This window comes from Lasiosphaeria miniovina (assembly GCF_030549165.1).
Source record: "Lasiosphaeria miniovina strain SMH2392-1A chromosome Unknown B0T26scaffold_2, whole genome shotgun sequence".
Taxonomy (NCBI): domain Eukaryota; kingdom Fungi; phylum Ascomycota; class Sordariomycetes; order Sordariales; family Lasiosphaeriaceae; genus Lasiosphaeria; species Lasiosphaeria miniovina.
In genome coordinates, this window is record NW_026848221.1 from 3,732,399 (window position 1) to 3,752,311 (window position 19,913).

A 19,913-nucleotide genomic window follows, 5' to 3' on the forward strand; every position below is an offset into this window, starting at 1 on the left:
GTCGATAGTGGTAACTCCAATCTTTTGGCTCTGAGATATGCAAAACATTTCAGTAAGCCTTCGTCGGACGTGAACTCGATACAAATTTGGTATTGCAGCTTGGTCTCGGTTCCATTAGGGCCTAGCATTTGTCTGAACTCCGACATGTCGACGTTCGTGAACACTGATGACGTTGACTGAACCTGGTCGGAGATCCTTTTTTAGAGCTGCGATAGCCGCTGCTTCGGGCTCGGGGATCATGTGGATTGAGTTAATCTTGCGGGATCCAAACCCGGCCGCCTTGGCGGCCTCCAACGTAGCCGAGCGTGCCTTGTCGGTCCACATTGCTGGAATTGTGAGGTAATATTCCACAGGCGTCATTTTGAAGACTTGAGGCGTCATACGTATCTGCAGGTTGTGGACGACGAAACGGTACACCTCAACTAAGAAGTCCTGGCATACCATTTGAGCGTCCTTTCCAGGCGGCAGATGGAAGAGGGCGGAGCCAGTTGCCTCGCGCAATGAGGGGTCATCGAACTCGGCTGTCTCGGCCGATCTATCCAATAGCAACTTTGTCCAAGAGCATGCCTCCATGCCTCGGCGCACCTCATAGCCCTAGCGGTTTCGACCCTCACTGTTGTTTTCGCTGCCGTAGGCGATAACGGTTGGAGTCTTCCAATTGCCCTCAACAGGGCCTCCATCTCCAGGCCACGTTCGGATAACGTCAATATCATCGACGCTAGTCTTGTCCGACGTTACGAAGCTGACACCTGATATGGCGAGAGATTGTGAGATGGGCTTCATAATTTTCCTGGAATCACGAGTTTGCTTACCTGTGAAAGTGGTGCCATAGTCCACGTCAATGATGATTTTCAATACGTTGGCAGTCGCTCCGGACTGCCGGTCGCGCTGTGCGTCGGCCGCCATGGTCGAAAACGAGAGATCCGGGTGAGGTGGTGAGGAAGACGGGGTGGGGATGACGGTGTGGTTTGTCTAGTCCACGGGCTAGGACGTAATGTAGGTAGGAGGTAAGTACGGTACCTCCCGGGTACTAAGTAGGTACTACCATACCTAAGGTCCCTAGGTAAGGGAGGGCATCGGGACGAAGGTAGCTCCTTTGACACCCAAATAGCGCCTACTCCAGGCCGAACTTTAAGGTTCGGCCCTAAAAACGAATGAGGCAGGAGCGAATCTTCAAACTCTACCACCACTTGTTTAGTATCACTATTCGTCTCTAGGGCATGATTTATTGACCCGCTCTTTCTTTCTCCTGCCAATACGGCTCCCTCAATTTTCTCACTCACTTCGACTGCACATAATCTATTACGTGGTACCTTGCCCACTCGGCCGTAAATTTCACATGTTCACTCGCTCTTCTATCTACTGAACCCTGCTCGAGTGATCACCTTGCGAGCCGGAATGGCCGACTATCCCCGGGACAAGGAAGATGTCGCCGCTCTTCTATCTATTGAACCCTGCTCATCGGGGCTAGGGTCACAGCCAAGCGAGCATGCCGGGTACACGACCGAGAACTAAGCCTCGACGACCGTTACGCGAACAACAACGGTGTTGTTGGAATTTGTCAAGCAGAAGGGCCTCGAAGGTTCTAGATAGAGACTTCGCCACCCACTTCGCCACCATAATAGTAGTATAAGAACGGGCTTTCTGGCACTGCCAGAAAGCTAGAGAGAAGAATACACATCTACAATTCATCACTTGAACCACCAGTTTACGGCGCACAGCGCGCCCTGTTGTTTCCAGTACCGGTACCCTGGTGAATCCAACAGGTGTTCATACCAGGATATGCTCGAATCGAGTCGGATTTCGGTAAAATCATCGATGAGAATGGTGGGAATCAGATTAAACATTTACAGGCTAAGCTCTAACAGGCACAGACTAAGATTTTGAGGTTGGATGCTCGACTTGAGGAAGTGGAGGACTTTTCCACCGAGCTGCAAGGCAGGATTTTGGAGTTGGAGACTCAAATCGAGGTCGACCAGGACTTGGCTGCCGAGGCACAGGGTAGGACGTCCGAAATGGAGAACCAACTCTGGGAAGAAAAGAATCATGCCAGGCAAGCGCGGCGCCTAGCCACCGAGACACAGGCCAAGCTCCACCAAGCCCTCAAACATACGGATCAGCAGCTGCGAGAAAAGGTCATGTCCCTTGAGTGCGAGCGTGACAACATGAAAGTCATCATCAAGAACCAAGAGTACCAAATTTGCCAATTTCAGTCTCTTGCTTTTGAAGGATTTGACGGCGGTACGTGGGCAGCCGGGGACGATACCACAATTCGGGCAGGACTCGAGAGCCTGCAATGCAACATCAAGGCATGGGCCGGGAAGTATGCTATAGACGACATGAATAGCATCAAAGAGATTCTAGCCGACAACTATGAGATCTTCTTGAAGGCACTGGGCAACGTCGTGCGTCTGCGCACCAAAAAGATGAGCTCGAATGCCTCCAAATGTCGCCAATAAATAAAAAGGCGCCCACCATATGTCTTCAGGCCCTTCTTTCCCGTCGAATCTATACCAACATTATTAAAGAACCATTTTTTGCGCTGGGAAAGCGAGGACGCGTGCTACAAAGCGTCTATGTCAACATAAAAAAGGGTAAGATGTTATTTAACTCCACTCTCCACAGGATCTCGATGAACTAACGACTTGACCTCAACAGTGGATGAAAAGGAGGCCCACATTTGGCGATTCAGAACCATTCGCCTCTTGTCAACCCTGCTAGCAACTGGGGAAATCGGCAGTGGCGGCGACAACGTGCAACAATCGCAGAACCACGAATTTGCCTTGGGTCTGAAAGACGCTATTCAAGTCCTCACAAAATGCTTCCTCAACAGTCCGGCCAAGCGCCTAATCCATCCATTGGCGTTTTCGCCAGAAAGTTCTAGCCAAACCTCCAGCGACCTGGATTCAGTGATACAACAAGCAGCGTCGACATCCCTCAAGTTATAGTCTCAGCGGACGGCATTGCACTTGATTGGGTTGCCCGGCCTCATGGACAAATCGTTCTCAGTCGGATCTGACCTCGTGAAGGCGCACCCCATTCACCATCTCCACGATGACGACGACAGGTGCGACGGTTGGTCTATCAGCATTGTGACACAACCTGCTATTGTCGGGTAGGGGAGCAGCGATGGGAGGGGCTATAGCAAGAGCACGGAGAGGGTCTGGATCAAGGCCGAGGTTCTTCTCAGTGAGACGGCGAATATTTGATCGCCAAGTTGTTGATTTTTCCCTTTTGGAGAACCCTGCCTTCTGGATCGTCTGTCGCAGCCAAACTTTCAAGCACGGTACTTGATCTGTGGCTCAATCAGACAACCCCATCCAAAATGCGTTGTTTTAGCCCCCGCAGAGCTCCAGACCATTACACCAAAATCTCGTTGTTACTTGGGTGGACTACCACGCTTTCGTGCCTTCACAGCTTGCGAAGGTTAGCATGATAGTAGCTAGTCCTAGGCAGACGAAGTAAATATTCACCACACCATCGCCGAATTGATCATTTTCGATATGCTGCGAGCCTGTGACCGTTTATATTTCTCTCATTCCAAGTTGGTGGGCCGAAGGTCCGGAGCTACGAAAGCTAGATTAATCTCTCCCTACGGGGCAGGCCCTAACCATCCCTGCCTTCCCTGGATCGGTAAGTCATTCACAGTCCGCGCCGTAGACTTCGAGACAAGGCAAAATATAACGGAACCGCTAGCGTTGAGAATGCAAATCAAGGCATCTGCTTGGAGCTTCTTGCTCTAGATCCACCATTCTCTGTGCGCAAAGCGAAGCGCGACGCCAGGGAGGCAGCGATGACGGAGGAGAAGCAGCGACGCAGGGAGAAGAAGAGATATTATGCATCTTGGGGCGATAAAGCAATCGTGGACAAATGGACACCAGATTGTAATGGCGGGCAACTACCTCTATAGTCATCCCCCACCACATTTTCTGACCAAGTTCGGATTAGTCGCAGGGCCTGAGCAGGGGGTGAGGCACAGCGAGCATCTCCTGAGCCGAGGTGAGTTCAGAAAAGCAATTTTCCAAAACAAGCGCGCGCGATCCTCAATCGTTACACAGGGAATAAATAAGGTATGAATCATGCAAAGCCAATACTTACGTAGTTTTAATGTACACGCCTATCTCAGACCTAGGAGAAGCACTCGCTGCGTCATGTCTATAGCAGCCTTTTGGCCACCCTAAAATCGACACCACGAGTTTCCCTTTCCTTCTTTGGAACTGAGCAGTTGCCGCCTTGGCCTGAGCCAGACTGAGCCAGACTGGGCGAGGGGGTCACTGTTCTGGGCTGCCTCGGTTATAGTTCCCATGGTCTAAAATGGCGGTGGAATCACGAGGACTCAGCTTTGGGACCTCGCACCACCACCACCACCACCACCTAAATGGCTCTTGCCAGGGTCACTCTGAAACATGGCGTCCAACTCTTCCCAAGATGGGCTTCGCATTCATAAAATGCCCTACGTGTACTATCGGGATGATGGCACGCCAAAGCCTGGCTTGGTCAGTCTCCCGCTAGATTTCAAATTCGTAGCATACAGCTCAGCCCGCTCTGGCGAGTATAGAAATGCCATCGAAGTCTGAGAACTTCGGGGCGGGCTCATCATGACGCTCTCGCCTCATCAGCATCCAGTTGAGTCCATCACATGATCCCCTGGTGGGGGCATGCTTGCAGCAGTAACCATCCAATTCCGGCGGACCTTTCCTACTCAGTCTACGTGTACGTCTAGAGATTAGTGGTAGGGCCATGGAAACAATTTAACGGTGCAACGATTACAAATCCGCTGCATCGAGTTCTTCGACGTCTTTTGGTCGACCGACCTCAGCCGGATTGCAACGCTGTCTAGTCAAAGGAGGGGAAGAGACTTCAAGATGACATCCAAGTCTGGGACACGATCACTGGTGAGGCTCGTGGAGACAGGATGTCTCTGGTAAGGCCCCCTGTCTAGTTCACCGGCCGGCCGAGGCTCCTTGAGATGTTCAGAATGTCCCCGGATCTGACCCGCATCGGATCGGGCGAGTTCTGTGGCGGCCTCTTCGACAGAAGAACCGGCGAGTTTGCGTAGAGGAGGTACGTTTACCGCATCACTGACTTGGTGACGGGGGCCAGGCATTTCGAGTCCTTGTTCCTTTCTCTTGTCTTTTGTCGAGAACCTCAACGCCGTGATGCCCGTCACCAAAGTCGTTACTCCCGGGACAATCAGGACGCCCATGGTTGCGCCTCCAGCAGCGGTCATCCATACTCCAGCAAGAATCTGCAGAATGGGAACGACGTTTTGTTTCACGAGTTGCTCTCTCTTCTTCCGCCTTGCCTCCTCCAGCACCTGTGCACTCGTGCCGACAAGATCATTGCTCTTCCCTGCGGGTCGCTTCGTGTACAAGTCCGCGGAGACGAGGGTTTGCTGATCACTGTCCAGAGATAGGCGACTGCTTGCCCCAGATCTTTCCTGTCGCCAGTCGGTAGAAGCTCTAGTGCTGCGTCTTTGCCCGGTTAATTAATCGCCGCCTGGCGTCCGTAAAATCCGATATCGCTCATACTAAATACTGTAAAGATGCTGAAGATAATTCGTCAGTATGGTCAGCTCTCCGCTTGCCTATGCTCATCCGGGCTAAGAGAGCTGGCGGCGAAGGACGGGGAATGCGAGCACTGTCACGGCGTGGCCTGGACAGGCGCCTGCACCCGATTAGTTGCATCCCTTTTAGAGTGTGGTTCGTGCGTGGACCTGGCACGTGACCCGCACAGCCACCCATTTCCCTGCGCCCTGCGCGGAGCCTGTGGTAGCTTTCTCTTTTTTCCTTCCTTAGCTTTAGATTCTACGAATACAGGGATCATTACTGCAGCCTTGTCTCCTTAGGCCAACTGTGCGGTGACACAGGGCAGGCTATTAAGCCATTAATTTTCCGATATTGTAATGCTGCGCGAGGGAAATAGTTTGAGGACGCTATAGGTGTTTGGGCGAGCATAGGATGCACATCTCTAGGGGTTGGCTATGTGTTCATTCTTCGACCAAACTCTATAGATCCCTGGTTCATGTCTAGTTAAATCGACCTCAAAGGGAACGGGCGAGTTGGGTCTAAGCTGGGATAGGCGATTGTAAGACTAGGCAATATGCCCACTAATACCTGTATAAATGCTTATGATCCTTCCGCCTGCCTTTCTACTTTCATACGTAGGGAGGTATCTAGCTTCGACTCTTAGTGTTCGACCTGCTCCTATCTTCTACCAGGCACTAGAATAGTAACATATCAACAGCAACCGAAGAAACGTATCTCCACAATCTCTTCGTGGGCGTGGGCGTGGGCGTTCTCGCGTCCGCTCCCATTAGCTATGCTATCTCAGCCAAGAGCCACATAGGGTGGGACTGGTACGCTTCTCGCCAATCATACTTCCACTTGTCTCGGTATACTGACCTCCTATACAATGATACACTTGCAAACCCGCCTGTGCCTAGCAGACCAACCTTAGCGGCGTGCAGTAATTACCCGTCTTCCTAACCCCGTCCCCTCTCACTCCCCTCTGACCAAGCATATACCGGTTTAAAAAAAAACACTAACCCCATCTCCCATCCCCAGAGGCGCGCCCAAAGTATGCGACATCAACGACAACGCGCTAGGCAGTAGCAACGGGCTCAAGGCGCAGTCGGGGTGCGAGGCGGGCGGCACAGGCTACCTGGCACAGGCTACTTGTGCGACGCGGTACGCGCCGGCGCCAGCGAGCGACGCGCTGTCATACGGCTTCGCGGCCTTCAGCGACGTGGCCGCGGGCTGCTGCAGGGTGCTACCGGCTCACGTGGACGGGCGGCGCCGACGTCAAGGTGGGTGATGTTGTCATCCTCACGCCAGGCGGTGGCAGCGGGGGCAATGATGCCGGGTGCAGGAGCCAGTATGGCAAGAACTAGTGGGTGTTTTTTTTTCTTCTTCTTTTCTTCTTTTTCTTTTTCTTGGTTGTTTGTCTCCTTTGCTCCTTTGCTCTCTCTCTTCTCTTCTTCTCTTCTTCTCTTCTTCTCTTCTTCTCTTCTTCTCTTCTTCTCTTCTTCTCTTCTTCTCTTCTTCTCTTCTTCTCTTCTTCTCTTCTTCTCTTCTTCTCTTCTTCTCTTCTTCTCTTCTTCTCTTCTTCTCTTCTTCTCTTCTTCTCTTCTTCTCTTGAAACAGACGCATATTTAATCTCGGGACCTTGAGAGAAGCAAATGAGACTAATTTCTGTGATTGTGACGAAAAGGGGCCAGAGCGGTGGTGGCGTGCAGTCGGGCGCCGAATGCGCAAGCCTTCCCTAGAACCTGCAGGGCGGCTGCTACTGGCGCTAAGACTGGGCTAGGGACGCCGTCAACACCTGGCCCATTGACTACCACCAGGTAGGCTGCCCAACGCGGCTGACGTCCATCTCGCGGTGATCTGCCTGTTCTGGCCAGGTCTGGAGTTTGGGCTGGCAGGGAGGCGGCGGTCCCAACTTTGGCTAGGTGACTCGGTAGTTCGGTGTTGTGGGTCGAGGCAAGATTGTGTGGCCGGGAGTGATTAATTTAGTGAATAATGATCTAACCACGAGTGAGATCATGATCGTTATATATTCACTTATTTACAGCGAAAGACGAGAAAATGGGCGCTTTTTCTATTGTGCTAACTGAATCATTTTGAACCTCTGTCGAACCATCCACGCTACAGAAAGGGAAAGGGAAAGAAAAAAAGGGGGAAAAAAGAAGAATTCAAGCAAGAACTGAAGCAAGAACAAAGCAAAAAAAGTGTGCGAAATTAGGTGGTAGTAGCTGATCGATCTTTGAATGGAAGAAGTAGTATTTTCCTTAGACGAGGAATAATTACCCAAAGGAATCAAGAGGAAGAAAGTCAAGTCAGAAAAATAGACCCCCCGAGCGGACAGTACGAGAGATAAGGAAACCCCTTGACCGAAACCTATGCCGGGCCGACGACCCCAGACACGAAATCGTCTCCAACGTCCAGGTCTCCCGCCAATGCCAGCGCCAGTTGCAAAAGCGACTCGCCTCCCCCCAACGGCCCCAGTTACGACTAGGGCTGCTGGGGCGCGGGCGCAGGACCGGGCGCGGGCGCCGAGTCGTCGTAGCTGATGGCCATGTACTTGCCGGGGTAGTACTTTGCGACCCACATCTCGGCGAGCATGCCCTTGGTGATGTCCTTGAGGTAGTAGTTGATGGGGACGCCCGAAGAGCCGTCAGCGGCCTTCTTGAGGTAGTCCTCGAGGGCCGTCATCATGGAGTTGATGTCGATGATCTTGTTGGAGCCGTCATCAATCTCGGCCAGGGCCGACAGAGCCGCCTTGACCTCGCCGGCCTTGAGCGACACCATCTGGCCGCCCGTGCGCGCCGCGTCGGCCGAGTTCTTGACCGTGTCCTGGTCCGACACGGTGGCGTTCTGCAGGGTCGCCAGCGCGTCCATGCTAGCCTTGGGGTCGAAGACGGCGAACTTGTCGACGCCCAGCTTGACCTCGTTGGCCACGATGGACGGGATGACGCCCATGCAGAGCATGGTGACGTGGGCGTTGATGTTCTGCGAGCTGAGCAGGTTCTTGACGTCGTTGGCGATGGACGTGGTGACGCCGAAGCCGCCCGACGCCTTAGCGAACCACGCGCCGGCGTCCATCTGGGACTGCAGCGACGTGACCACGCTCGTCATGTTCTCGCTCACGGCCGTGGAGCTCGTGTTGAGGATGTGCACCATGCCGACGAAGCTCGACCCGAAGGTCATGCCCGAGATGATGCTGAACTTCTTGGCCGGCCCGCCGCCGGGCCCTGCGTCGGGGTCGTCCTGCCCGGCGATGGCCAGCATGTCCTTGGTGCTGGTGGGCACGATCTTGTCGTCGGGGAACAGGTGGTTCCACACCTTGATGGCCTTGTCGACGTTGAGCACGAAGGGGGCCAGGATGGAGGCGTTCTTGTGCGTGCACGACACGGACATGACGAGCGTGCCCTGGAGGCTGTGCTTGGACGTCTGGTCGGCCACCTGGGCGGCGGCGGCGGCGCTCATCTGGTTGCTGACGTCGTAGCCCATCCAGCTCATCGACGACGACACGTACCCCGAGATGTTTCGCGCGTAGGTCGCGGCGTCCTGCTTGTTGCTGTCGAGCGAGAAGTACTGCACGTCCATGTTGACCGAGTCGGCCGCCAGCGGCATCGTCTTGATCTGCGTCTTGACGAAGTCGACGGGGCTCTCCTGCTGTGAGTGCAACGCCGAGATCTTGGCCCGCAGCGGCTGGATCTGCGCCTCGGCCGTCATCTTGCCCTCGGCGTACTTGACTGCCGAGGCCTCGATGCTGTCGTTGAGCGTGTTTAGTGACATGGTGAGCTTGTCCGTGTTGATGCCCAGGTTCTGCAGCTCGGTCCGCGTCATGTCGAGGCTGCGCCTCGACGCCAGCAGCGCGTTGAGGTCTTCCTGGTCGGCATCGACAGGGGCTTGGAGCTGCGAGATTTGCTCGACGATGTCGAGCGCCTTGCTGCTGACAATGTTGGCCAGCACTAGCTGGGGGTCGTAGGGGATTGTGGAAGGCATTGCGGCCGAGATTTAGGGAGAATGCGTGTTATCGTGTGTGATGTGGAGGTAGGTGCCTTGGGACTCTTGGGGAAAACTGCGCTGGGCCTGCTTGAGACTGGAGGCGTGACAAGAAATTGACTGGGACATGTTGAGGCTAGTTATAGTCGGTGGAAGTGCTCACGGCTCTGTCGATTCGCCGTGTTCTTCGCTGCCCACGCACCCCTGAGTGGCACAGCGGATGGCGAACGACTATACGGACAGGAATTGGCGAGCTCCCGCTGGTGGCGCTCCGAACATCGCCTGCATGTTCCTATCCACCGTCGGGTGACCATCACGTCCCCATTGCCAGTTATTCTCTGCACCGCCACCCATGATCATGGCGCACTCGCCCTATTCAATATTCAGCGCGTCCTGAAAAAGCCCCTATCACGGCCATGTTTGGTTGAGGAAATGTAAACCCGAAGACGACCGAAGCAGGCTCTTATAGTGGCGCCAGCCGTCTACCCAGCCGTTTTTGGGGGGTTGGGCGAGTGGTCGTGTGCCGCTCGAGCTGTGCAGAATATTGAAATTTTCCAATCTGAGGTGCATGGGTGGGTGGTATCCATGGTAAGCAGCACCATGCCATCTAGAATCGGTAGCGGCGGTGCCAGAGCGCTCCATTCGAGCACTGCACCAAAAGCATTGCTGTCGCCAGACCGCAGTAATTACGGCTTCAAGGACATGTTCGACCACGCACATCGTCACCAGCCTACGAATCCATCGTTGCTCCAATCCAGGGTCTCCTCGTATCTGACTTCGCCAGGCCAGAATCGGATGTGTGAGCTGAAGAGCGGTGTAGCAGGAATAGTAGACGAAGATTCCCCCGGTCCCGCCGATATGAGCTGGCTGCATGCCTTCGGCGATACGTCCATGGCTAGCAGGACAGCTTGATCTGTCGAATACATGCCATTTTTATTAGTTTCATAGCTTCGGCTTTAGATAAGTAGCGAACAGCCGTGTGTTAGGTTACGTGTGGTCCGCGGTGATGAAGGATTTGCCCATCTCCAATCTCGGTGTAAACCTAGACTTGGTAAAGAAGATGCCAAGTGACTCTGTGGCCATGCGCAACAAGGATGGGATAGCAAAGACAACCGATTTCGAGACTGGGTGCGATAGAGGCCAAATCGAGACCGGGTGCGATCGAGGCCAATCAGCATGTGGTGTCTTGTTTGTGGAAAATTTCCGTGACTGGCTGCTGCCATGTTGTGTGCTCTTATTTAACGGTCTAAAATATATAAATTCAGATATATTCGTCGAATTCGGAGCCTTGGAACTTTCACGGCACGGCCGTAGGCGCTGTGTAGGCCGTACGGGTGCGTAACCATACTATATAATCCACTTTGTTACGAGTTCCCTGAGGAAATGCACGGCGGTGGGGCACGCCCAGTTTGGTGCCAACCAATCAGGGGTGTCCCAGGGCCCTGTACTGGAGGAGCGCGGGACACCAGAACACAACGCCAAGGCCCCACGGTTCCGAGCACCAGGACCTCGGGACAGTGGGACATCGCCCATTGGCCCACCACCATAAAAATATATACGATGACGATAGCCAAGGTCTTGGCTAGAGCTTGCTTGGTTCTTCAAGCAAGCAATACACATTCTTTGTACTCATACACTTTGAGTAACAATTCAGTTTGACTGTATTACCCGTACGACAGGAGCAACCCAAGGCTGTGACGTTGTTGCAGCCCTAAAGAAGAGGGTAGTGATTGAGCGGGCCTCTGCCTCGGTCAAGGTGTGGGGAACGCTCGAGTTTTGGTGGATCGCCATAACAACGAGGCCGGTAAGGGCGTTACACGCGGCGGCTCGGAGGCGCTCAAGGCCGTTGATAGTGAAGCTATCGCTAATATGAAGATTTATACCGACCGGGGCGTTGGGGTCGTTCGCGTTAAACATTTCATCGTCGTTGTCCTCGTCGCTGTCGTCATCATCCTCGGCGTCGTTATCGTCCTCGTCGTCGTTATCGTCCTCGTCGTCAGTATCGTCCTCGTCATGGCTATCGCTATCCTCATTATCGTAATCTCACTCCTATCATCGCTAACCGTCTGGCCATCGTTGTTTCTCAGGCCTAGGAGTGCGTTGGCCATGGTAGTTAAGGCCTCGTCCTGGTTGACGTGCTCCCAAAGCGTATCGTCTTGCCAAACTTGGTTAAATTGTCGGGTGAACTGTAAGTTAAATGCTAGCCTTGTGAAGAATACCCGTGAGAGATCGTAAGGGCGAACCGCGGCCATAATAGGCTGGTAGGGGCCTGAGGCTTCGATAGTGACCTCTGAATGGTCGGGGTCGGCGGGGTCAGAGCTGGCGGAAGCCGCGGACGACATGATGATCACGGAGGCTATCAGAAGAAATTCTGGTGCGATTGAAGTGTGCATGTAATGGTCGGAAGCACAAAGAAAGAGAAGATCTTTATACTTGCGCTACGTGGAGGAGGATAAGGAAAAGAAATCGAGCAGGCAGAGCCGAGCGATGAATGGGAGACTATTCAGACTAATTGAACAATAGGAAGCACGCGCCTTCTATTCAGGTGAATGGAACAAAAAGACGCGCGCGCTCTCCGCTCAGACCTAGAAAATAAAACGCGCTCCAGTCTTTCCAAAACCTACCACGCTTCCTTTCCCTTTCCCTGAACAAAACTACGTAAGATCTCGCGTATTTCACATCTATTTGTCCACGAAGTCTTCGAAACCGCAATATATACTCTCCTGCTCTATATCGTCATAAGATGTCGGCTCTAGATGGTATAGACGCCGCCTTACGCGCGGTGTTTCCCACCGCCAAAGAGCGCAGAATGTCCTTGAGCCGCGCGTTCAAGGCAGTCAATGACGGCGGATATTATCCCACGGCCTTCCGGAGCGCCAAGTTAATATCTTTAGTCTTCGGCGAGGACGAAGACGGCGTCTTCTTATTTAAGAAGACTAAAATGACATATAAGAAACTCTGCAACATATTCCAAATGGAAATGGCATTCTTGCTATTGCCCAGTTTCTCGATGACTCGGAGATCAAGGATGAGCCTCTTCCACTTGGTAAGTGCCACCAGTGAGGACGCATATGCCCTTATAAGACTCTGGGACCCTCTTTTGTGCCTTTGCCTCCTCATAGGCGCGACTCTTGGACGATGGAGCTTTGCGAGGGCCTGATGGTGTTTTAAGTGTGGTTTTGAGCCGCTTTGGCTTTGGGAGGCCGGAAGACTCCTCATCATCATTATCGTTGTCCTTATCGATAGAGGTAGCGCCGCTAGTAGGGGTAGTACCGGGCTTCTTGCTCTCATTCCACCAGCTTAAAAGCGCCCTTTAGGGCAAGTGACAAGTGCCGCCAGAGCCAAACCGCGAACCAAATCTACCCAAATAATTGTATTCAACTTCAACATCCCGCCACACCAAACCCCGCGTGGGCTTTCCCCTTGCGTGACTACTCTCTCTTCACCAACTTGGTCGGAAACGGGAACTTCTTCGCCAAGTCGCACTTACCGCCAGGGGTATAGAACGTGCCGGCGACGGCCTTGAACGCCTTGAGCTGGGCGGCGATCTGTGTGAGGTTTGCGTTCTTGCCGCCGGTGAAGGCGGCGAGGCCGCCAGGCACGACGGTGTCGAGAAGAACGGCGCGGCCGGCCTCTGCGAAGTCCTCGACGTACGACCCCGCGCCGTACGCGCTGACGGCGAACCCGTCGGCCTTGACGGCGGCCGCCCACGCCGCCGTGCCTGAGAAGGGCTTGCCGCCGCCGGGCGACGCCAGCGTCGAGTCCACCGCGTGGCCCGTCTCGTGCACCAGCGACGTGCTAAAGTAGGCCACGCTGCGCCCCACCACCACGCCGTCGCCCGCCAGCGTCGCCATGTACCCCCCGTAGTTGGGGTTGTCGGTGTTGAGGTCGCCGTACACGATGTAGATTCTGGGCGGAGGGTGGGTTGGCAATTAGTTTTACGCTCTCGAGGAGTTTGGGGGAGTGGTTGATTGGAGTGACAAAAAAAAACTCACGAGGACGCCTGCCGCATCCTGACGGGAAGTTTGCCAATTTGCTGCCAGCCGAGAGGGTTTGTCAGTATGAATACATTCTGCACGAATTGCCCAAGGGACGATGCCAGCATGATGTCACGTACCGACGCGAGCTGGCCGATGCTCTTGGTGGACTTTTGGTGGCGGCACACGACAAAGGGCGTCGCGCAGTCGGTGTACGTGACATTGTAAACGAGAAAGTCGGTGGCCTTCCACTTGTCGGCCGTCACGCCCCAGTAGTAGCACCGCTCGGGCATCAGGCCGTTGGTCCATTTGGAGAAGGTCCACGGGCTGGCGGGTAGGTATTGCTGGTAGGCCAGATCGCCGGGGCCGTTCTCGGAGGAGAATTCGAGGATCGGCACGAGATACTTTCCGCCGGCGATGCAGTTGGGGTTCGTGGCTGGGTTGCAAAACGGGTATGCGTCGGCCCGTTTGGCCAGGCCCGTGTTGGTCGCCCTGGGGTCGTGCTGGAAGGCAACGACAGCTGCTGGCGCGTTGGCTGCCGCTGCGAGGGCAATGAGCAGGGTCTTGAAGACTGCCATGGTGAAGGCAATGAATTGGTCGTTGACCGGGAATGAATGCTTGCGTCCAGTCCTTCCACAGCTTGAACTTGGCTGACGCGTGGCGTGTTCACTGCATTGTATTTGTATCCGAGCAGGAGTAAGACTTGCATTTGCTGATGAGGCTGAGAATGGGTATGGGTTTCATTGCGCATGTCCAGTGGCCCACTTTGCTGAGCTTGATAGGTACTCGCTGGGGATGCAACACGATGCAACGTCGATTTTCTCATGTCGCGTAGTCCGGAAATCTTACCACGCCGCAACAAACTACTATGGATCCCGGTCTAGTGAGACCTCACACTGCAGGGTCAGTGAGTCTAGGCACATTGGCGCATCACAGGCCGGCGAGGCGACCAATGAAACCAACCGCCTTTGGCCTTTTGAAAAAAACGCAAAGAGACGTTTCATCCCTGAAATGTGGAGTCCGTAAGCACTAGGATCCCTTACTAGCGCATCGAATTTACTGTGTACATTTCATCGCAGGCAGGCCTCGGCTCTGCCAGCCCCTTTTCTTCCTCGGCGAGGCTCTGACATCTCTAAGAGCATTCACTGCCAGGTTGATGCTCGCTGCGCCGTAAACCTTTCAAGGGCCACAGTCCAAACATGCGTTTTCGACAGTCCGAACCGCTTTCTCCATTTATCACTCACCCGGTTCCCAGGCTATAATTATGATTAATTAACTCGGACTTCACATGAGAGAAAAGAGCTGGTGGCGAGTACCCAATCTAGATAATTATTACGGCAGCTCTGAATCTAATCTAAGACTAATCTAAGATAATCCAAGGTAATTATGGGGCCAGCCCGGTCAATTACCATTAAACCATCAAGGTATGTCGGAATATCATCTTTCTTGTAATGACGAGTGTGATAGTGAATCAAGACAGAACCAAGAGCACATAAAGAGTGAAAGGAATAACAGAGGTGAGGAAGTAAGCGAAAAAGGGAGAAAAAGACAGAAAGACGAAACAAAGCAGAGGAGAGCTTGCCAGCAAGCTCTCTAATACGGGCCGCGGTTTAAAATGGTGTGATGAATTGCAAAGAGAACGCTCTTTTATTGGCTTACTGCGCGCTTTAAACTCCATCCCCTACGTCTTTCCCCCCCTACTCTTGGCGTCCCTAGCACTGGTGTTCTTTTTGGTGTTATCACTCCCGCTACCCGACGGCTCACGTAGAGATGCCGCTGTCTGGGCAGGACCGGATCTTAGCTCAACAGTCGAGGTCTTCGACGGTAAAGTAGGCGGCGGTGGAATGCGAGGAGTAATTAGTACCTCACTAGTTTTGGGGTCAAGTTCAAAGGTCTTATCGTAAGCATGTGCTAACCAGCCGAGCAGTGCTTTTCGAAGCAGTTTCCCATCGTCATTCTTGCGGATGAGGAGGGTGCCGTGTATATAGTCCCCATCTTGGTAGCTCGAGTAATCAGCTAGGAACAGGTGCTCATAAGTGAGTATGGCGGCGAAGGGACTGAAATCCTTATGCCTGGCATATTTCGATAGCTGCCTCATGATTTGAAGGGATTTCCCGGTAAAAAGCGTAAGCGAATTTGAAAATTCCTGAACCTCTTTCTTTTTGTCCTTAATGAGAGCCTCTTTGTCAGAGTCTGGTCCAAGGTCCAATGCTGCAGTTTGGAACTCCTTGGGGTCAATGGCGTTGATATTTTTATATTCCAGGACTGCAAAAACTTGGTTGTGTGCTTTCCAGACAATATCGGGTCGGGGTTTGTCTTTCTTCTTTTGTTTCTTACTACTTTTGGTCGTCTGTGCGTCAGTGTCGTTGTCATCGCCAGGCTCATCATTTGAAGTGGCTGTAAATTCAGACTGCATGAAGAGTTCCGGAACTGCGGCATGCAGAGCCTTGAAAGTAAAATTCACTGGGTTAAGCAACTGCTGGTCGCCGGCATTCACCACGTCAGCCTCGTGTCGAAGGACAATCATCGGATCCAAAGGAGCCAGGCAATTTGCTATTATTTGCCTTTTAACAATCGAATTCTCTAAGATTTTTTCTGCCATGTTAACGTAGATTGCAGCTGGTCGATGTAGCCAAAACCATGGCAGTTGAGTACCGAAACTCGATTTCTTAGAAGAAGCTACAGGGTCGTCGGAGTTCTTTTTGATAGGAATCGTGGGCAAGGTCAAGTCGAAGGCACGGCTAATTGTGACGGCGTTTGACATCGACACTGGGTCTCTTGACAGAGATGAGTCCCTGGACGGCGGCTTTGATGACTCTCTTGAAGATGTCTGGGACATCGGGTTGGGCGGCGGCAGCTGCGATGGCCCTAGCTCCGACGTTGCCTGGCCCACAGGCAGCGTGCGGTGTGGCGTATCTGACATTGTGATTGCGAGCTATCGGTCTGAATGCTGGGACTGCTGATAATACAGGGGATGGAAGAAGTGTTGGTCTTGGTGGGGGAACAAAAAGGCAAAAGAAGGGGGCCGGCGTTGTCTATCAGTATCGAGGAAGAATGTCTTGAAGATTGGATGGTCTGAAGAGAATGCTGGCGATTTATCTGGGAGAAGTGGGCGGGGAGAGCGCCATCCTTTTATCTCAAGAGCTTCTACCACGTCCATTGCATCTCCTTTCCGAGAGATGAACTGTTGGTCGGTTTGAAACGGCTGAGATATGCAGTGATGGTGTGTCAGCTTGCGGCGTAAAGGCCCAACGACTATCTGATGTGAAGAAATGCAGCCATCGAGGCGGCGGGGATAGGGCCAGACAGGGGTCAGCCATTTCTACCATTAGCTGCTTGGCGTGTAATTAGGGTGTTGGTACTACTGGTACTTGCGAGGGGAACCAAGGCGAGGTACCGGGCGGTGATTACCGAGGATCAATATACCTCGGATGAGTGCCTGGCTCAGTACCTAAGGTTGGCTCAGTAGGTAGTCAGTAAGGTACGCTACCTTTGTAGAGGCCGCTGGTCGCCCGCAGCTTCAAACAGCAGCCTCCAACAGCATTGACGGGGATGAGGAGGACGGCGGAGGCGGAGGCGGAGGCGGAGGCGGAGGCGGAGGCGGAGGCGGAGGGGGCAGATGGAACCGTTCCCACTTGAATCGAAATAGCGGTCACCGTCACCAACTGCCAGTCCTAAAACATTGGACCTGCATAGATGGCGGTGTCTCGTTCTTCAATTGGCCTCGTCTCTGAGCCGTGTCCTGGGCCTCACTCTTTTGGTGAAGTATGATTGGGCGTCCCAAGCTGTCGGGTCCTTTGCCGTACAGACCCTGGGAGATTACCAGGGAGGTGGTAACGCGTTCCAGTCGCACTGTGCATGTGCACACGCGCACCCAACAACATGTCTCTCCAAGCGGACAACAGGACGGCGCAATACAGAGGCCAACAGGTGATGCCTCGTCTCGTGTGGGTCATGTCCCCAAATGTTGAAACGCGTGTCTGTCTGTGGGAGGCGTTGATGTTGTTTTATAACCACATCTTTCGAGTCACGGATGCGGGTTAGACAATCCACCGGAACAAGGCTTGAAGCCCCCACCTTTGTCGTCCTCCTGACTGGCCAGCCTTGAAAAGCACTGACCGACGTGTTTCCCCATTTAAAGCTCAAACACAAGCCGCCTGGTCGTCAGTCAGTTGATTATTGAAGCAGACTCAGCGACCAACACACCATCACATTGCACACTATCGCCATTGCCACCGCCGTCGCCATTCATCATCATCATCATCATCATCACTGCCATTGCTTCCAACACCAGCATAAGTCAACCAACCTCCTTGCCCTTTGCGCCATGTCGAGCAAAAACACATCAGCATCGAACCGCTCCTCGAGTGAAAGAGCCCAAAGTAAACTCCCAAAGCCAGAATCTTCGGGGCAAGATGGAGACGGCCAATATTACCGCCCCAACCCGTTCCTCTATTTCCCTGGCGCCACTTTTGAAATCCATTCACATCTTCCGCCTGACCCATTCGGATACCCTTACCCCAACAACACGCGCAGTCCCATCCCCGACGAGGAGCTGGAAAGTGGGGACGGGCCGCGTCACAAACTGCGAGTGGTCATTGCTAACCCTCCGGCTGAGCTTCCGCCTCATGTCCGGGCAAAGATAGCTTTCACCCACAAACATCAATCGCTCACAGTTGTTGGGCCAGTTGGGGACAGGGCCGGCGGCGCGCGTCTTGTCCGCTGCTACCTTGACTCTGATAAAAGCCACCACTATGTCGCGAAGATCTACGATGCCATGGGCTACCCCTTGAGCGAACTTGACGCCTCTGACTTCTGGATGGACTGTATGTGGGCCGCCGACATGGACTACACTCGCGAGGCCTGGGCATACGAACACATCCCGCAAGAGCTCCAGGGGTCTCTCGTGCCACGCTATTTCGGCTCATGGACCATGTTTGTTGAGACCGGCCTCCCCGAGCCGCAGCCAGCCCGTAGGCCAGTACGCCTGATTCTCCTCGAGTTCATCGAGGGAGATAACATGGGTGCCATTATCAACCGCGCAGTCAGGCAGGCCGAAAAAGAAAAAAGGCCCTCGCACCACCAGTTCTTGCCCCTCGAGCTAGACCGGCTCGACCACATGTTCCGTATTGTCGAGGCTGACATGACGCTGTATTGGCGCGCCCATATACGACATAACGATATTTACCCACGGAATGTCATGATTACAAACAACCCAGCCAGACCCATCGTCATTATAGACTTCAACTTGGCGACCGTGTACCCGTCCGACTCGGATCACTTCAAGGACCACCCCCTGCTGCCCATCTCACCCATCGAGTTTTTCCGCCCCCAACTCATGTTCCATGAAGGAGGTTGCTTTAGGAACTGGAGTCCCGGGGGCTGGATGAATCCCAACGACAATGGAGAGACGAGCTATCGTGAAGCCAGCCGGTGGGTATTCAGGCACTGGGCGGGATCAAGCCGGTATGAGCCCTTGACCGACTTTTTCCTCCAACAGATGAAGAGGTCAAGTCTTGAGGAGTGGGAATACTGTGTTGCGCAAATCAAGCGGCGTGAGAAGGAAAGGCAGTAGACATCACTCGCAAATCCAGAATGTGGTTCTGCGATGTTGCAATTGAATAGAACCACGGGTTTTCCGACCGCAAGTTCCGCCCTCTATCGATAATAATGTCGGTGGTAAAGCGTGCCTACGATCCAATCACTGTACGTTTGTTGGCGTGGTACTTAAAGAAAAGGAAACAATAAATCAACCGGCTAAAAAAGGTCTTTTATAGGTATTTCTAGCGAAGGGATAGGCCTCTAGGATTCTATAATATAGATCCTCATAACGACTGCCTCCCTTAGCGAAAAACCTTCAGGACGAGCTATAAGTTATTAAGGCCTTTTATATCTTGAGAAGTCCCCTGCTAGTAAATATTTAGGGACCATCAAAACTCTTCGAGACCAATTAGCGCGTGAGTGAGTGAGATCGCACAGAGGTCGCGTTTGTTTTGGGGTTGCCCTGCCTGGTGTTTGGTGAAGACGCGCGTTTAGGGCTGGGAGTTTTCATCAAAGGGATAATAGTATAGTGGTCAGTACTTCTCGTTGTGGTGGGAGCTCCAACGTCCGAGAGGACCCAGGTTCGATTCCTGGTTATCCCAGATGTTTTTGGGTTCTGCATGTGCCGATTTCTTTTTCTGGTTCAGGCTGGATCCACCTCTTAGTAGATCTCCAAGGCGCGCAGACAGAAAGTATGGCGGCTTCACCTACAACTTGGACAATGTCAAGTACGGTTGCGACATGGCGATCGAGGCAGTTAGGAATGCGAGCCTGACGTGTCTCAATGGCAAAAAAGGAGATTCTCGTCATTGCTTTCTACTAGTTCCAGCTCTTCCAGTACCAGATGGAGCTAGAATACCGGGTTCGGAACAATCAGCTCGCCAAC

At 53.2% G+C, this 19,913-nt stretch overlaps 9 protein-coding genes and 1 non-coding gene across 10 annotated transcripts; 5 read left to right on the top strand and 5 right to left on the bottom strand.

Moving 5' to 3' along the window:
* Window positions 1-114: 114 nt before the first annotated feature.
* On the bottom strand, window positions 115-906 carry B0T26DRAFT_748130 (uncharacterized protein; the record flags this gene model as incomplete). Its single annotated transcript, XM_060444928.1, has 3 exons — window positions 115-521; window positions 615-749; window positions 813-906. The coding sequence occupies 3 exons, from the start codon at window positions 904-906 to the stop codon at window positions 115-117; spliced, it is 636 nt and encodes a 211-aa protein (XP_060300687.1).
* A 492-nt stretch (window positions 907-1,398) lies between these two features.
* B0T26DRAFT_672451 (uncharacterized protein) lies at window positions 1,399-2,459 on the top strand (the record flags this gene model as incomplete). Its single annotated transcript, XM_060439452.1, has 3 exons — window positions 1,399-1,428; window positions 1,869-2,241; window positions 2,281-2,459. The coding sequence occupies 3 exons, from the start codon at window positions 1,399-1,401 to the stop codon at window positions 2,457-2,459; spliced, it is 582 nt and encodes a 193-aa protein (XP_060300688.1).
* A 2,519-nt stretch (window positions 2,460-4,978) lies between these two features.
* Window positions 4,979-6,892, top strand: B0T26DRAFT_748132 (uncharacterized protein; the record flags this gene model as incomplete). The annotated part of the gene is made up of 3 exons (XM_060444929.1): window positions 4,979-5,055; window positions 6,567-6,679; window positions 6,744-6,892. The coding sequence occupies 3 exons, from the start codon at window positions 4,979-4,981 to the stop codon at window positions 6,890-6,892; spliced, it is 339 nt and encodes a 112-aa protein (XP_060300689.1).
* Window positions 6,893-8,012: 1,120 nt separating this feature from the next.
* On the bottom strand, window positions 8,013-9,509 carry B0T26DRAFT_637380 (uncharacterized protein; the record flags this gene model as incomplete). The annotated part of the gene is made up of 1 exon (XM_060436919.1): window positions 8,013-9,509. The coding sequence occupies one exon, from the start codon at window positions 9,507-9,509 to the stop codon at window positions 8,013-8,015; it is 1,497 nt and encodes a 498-aa protein (XP_060300690.1).
* Window positions 9,510-11,257: 1,748 nt separating this feature from the next.
* On the bottom strand, window positions 11,258-12,132 carry B0T26DRAFT_146774 (uncharacterized protein). Its single transcript, XM_060433438.1, has one exon. It carries the CDS (start codon window positions 11,900-11,902, stop codon window positions 11,387-11,389), a length of 516 nt encoding a protein of 171 aa, XP_060300691.1. The 5' UTR covers window positions 11,903-12,132; the 3' UTR covers window positions 11,258-11,386.
* Window positions 12,078-12,804, top strand: B0T26DRAFT_146758 (uncharacterized protein). The gene has a single exon (XM_060433436.1). The coding sequence runs from the start codon at window positions 12,253-12,255 to the stop codon at window positions 12,667-12,669; it is 417 nt and encodes a 138-aa protein (XP_060300692.1). The 5' UTR covers window positions 12,078-12,252; the 3' UTR covers window positions 12,670-12,804.
* B0T26DRAFT_146767 (uncharacterized protein) lies at window positions 12,805-14,354 on the bottom strand. The gene is made up of 2 exons (XM_060433437.1): window positions 13,505-14,354; window positions 12,805-13,418 (listed from the first exon to the last, which is right to left on the bottom strand). The coding sequence occupies exons 1-2, from the start codon at window positions 14,062-14,064 to the stop codon at window positions 12,941-12,943; spliced, it is 1,038 nt and encodes a 345-aa protein (XP_060300693.1). The 5' UTR covers window positions 14,065-14,354; the 3' UTR covers window positions 12,805-12,940.
* A 771-nt stretch (window positions 14,355-15,125) lies between these two features.
* On the bottom strand, window positions 15,126-16,516 carry B0T26DRAFT_146784 (uncharacterized protein). The gene has a single exon (XM_060433439.1). The coding sequence runs from the start codon at window positions 16,407-16,409 to the stop codon at window positions 15,168-15,170; it is 1,242 nt and encodes a 413-aa protein (XP_060300694.1). The 5' UTR covers window positions 16,410-16,516; the 3' UTR covers window positions 15,126-15,167.
* Window positions 16,517-17,491: 975 nt separating this feature from the next.
* On the top strand, window positions 17,492-19,249 carry B0T26DRAFT_146793 (uncharacterized protein). The gene has a single exon (XM_060433440.1). The coding sequence runs from the start codon at window positions 17,814-17,816 to the stop codon at window positions 19,059-19,061; it is 1,248 nt and encodes a 415-aa protein (XP_060300695.1). The 5' UTR covers window positions 17,492-17,813; the 3' UTR covers window positions 19,062-19,249.
* Window positions 19,250-19,542: 293 nt separating this feature from the next.
* On the top strand, window positions 19,543-19,629 carry B0T26DRAFT_t52. The gene has a single exon. It is a non-coding gene; the product is annotated as a tRNA-His (tRNA).
* The last annotated feature ends 284 nt before the right edge of the window (window positions 19,630-19,913 follow it).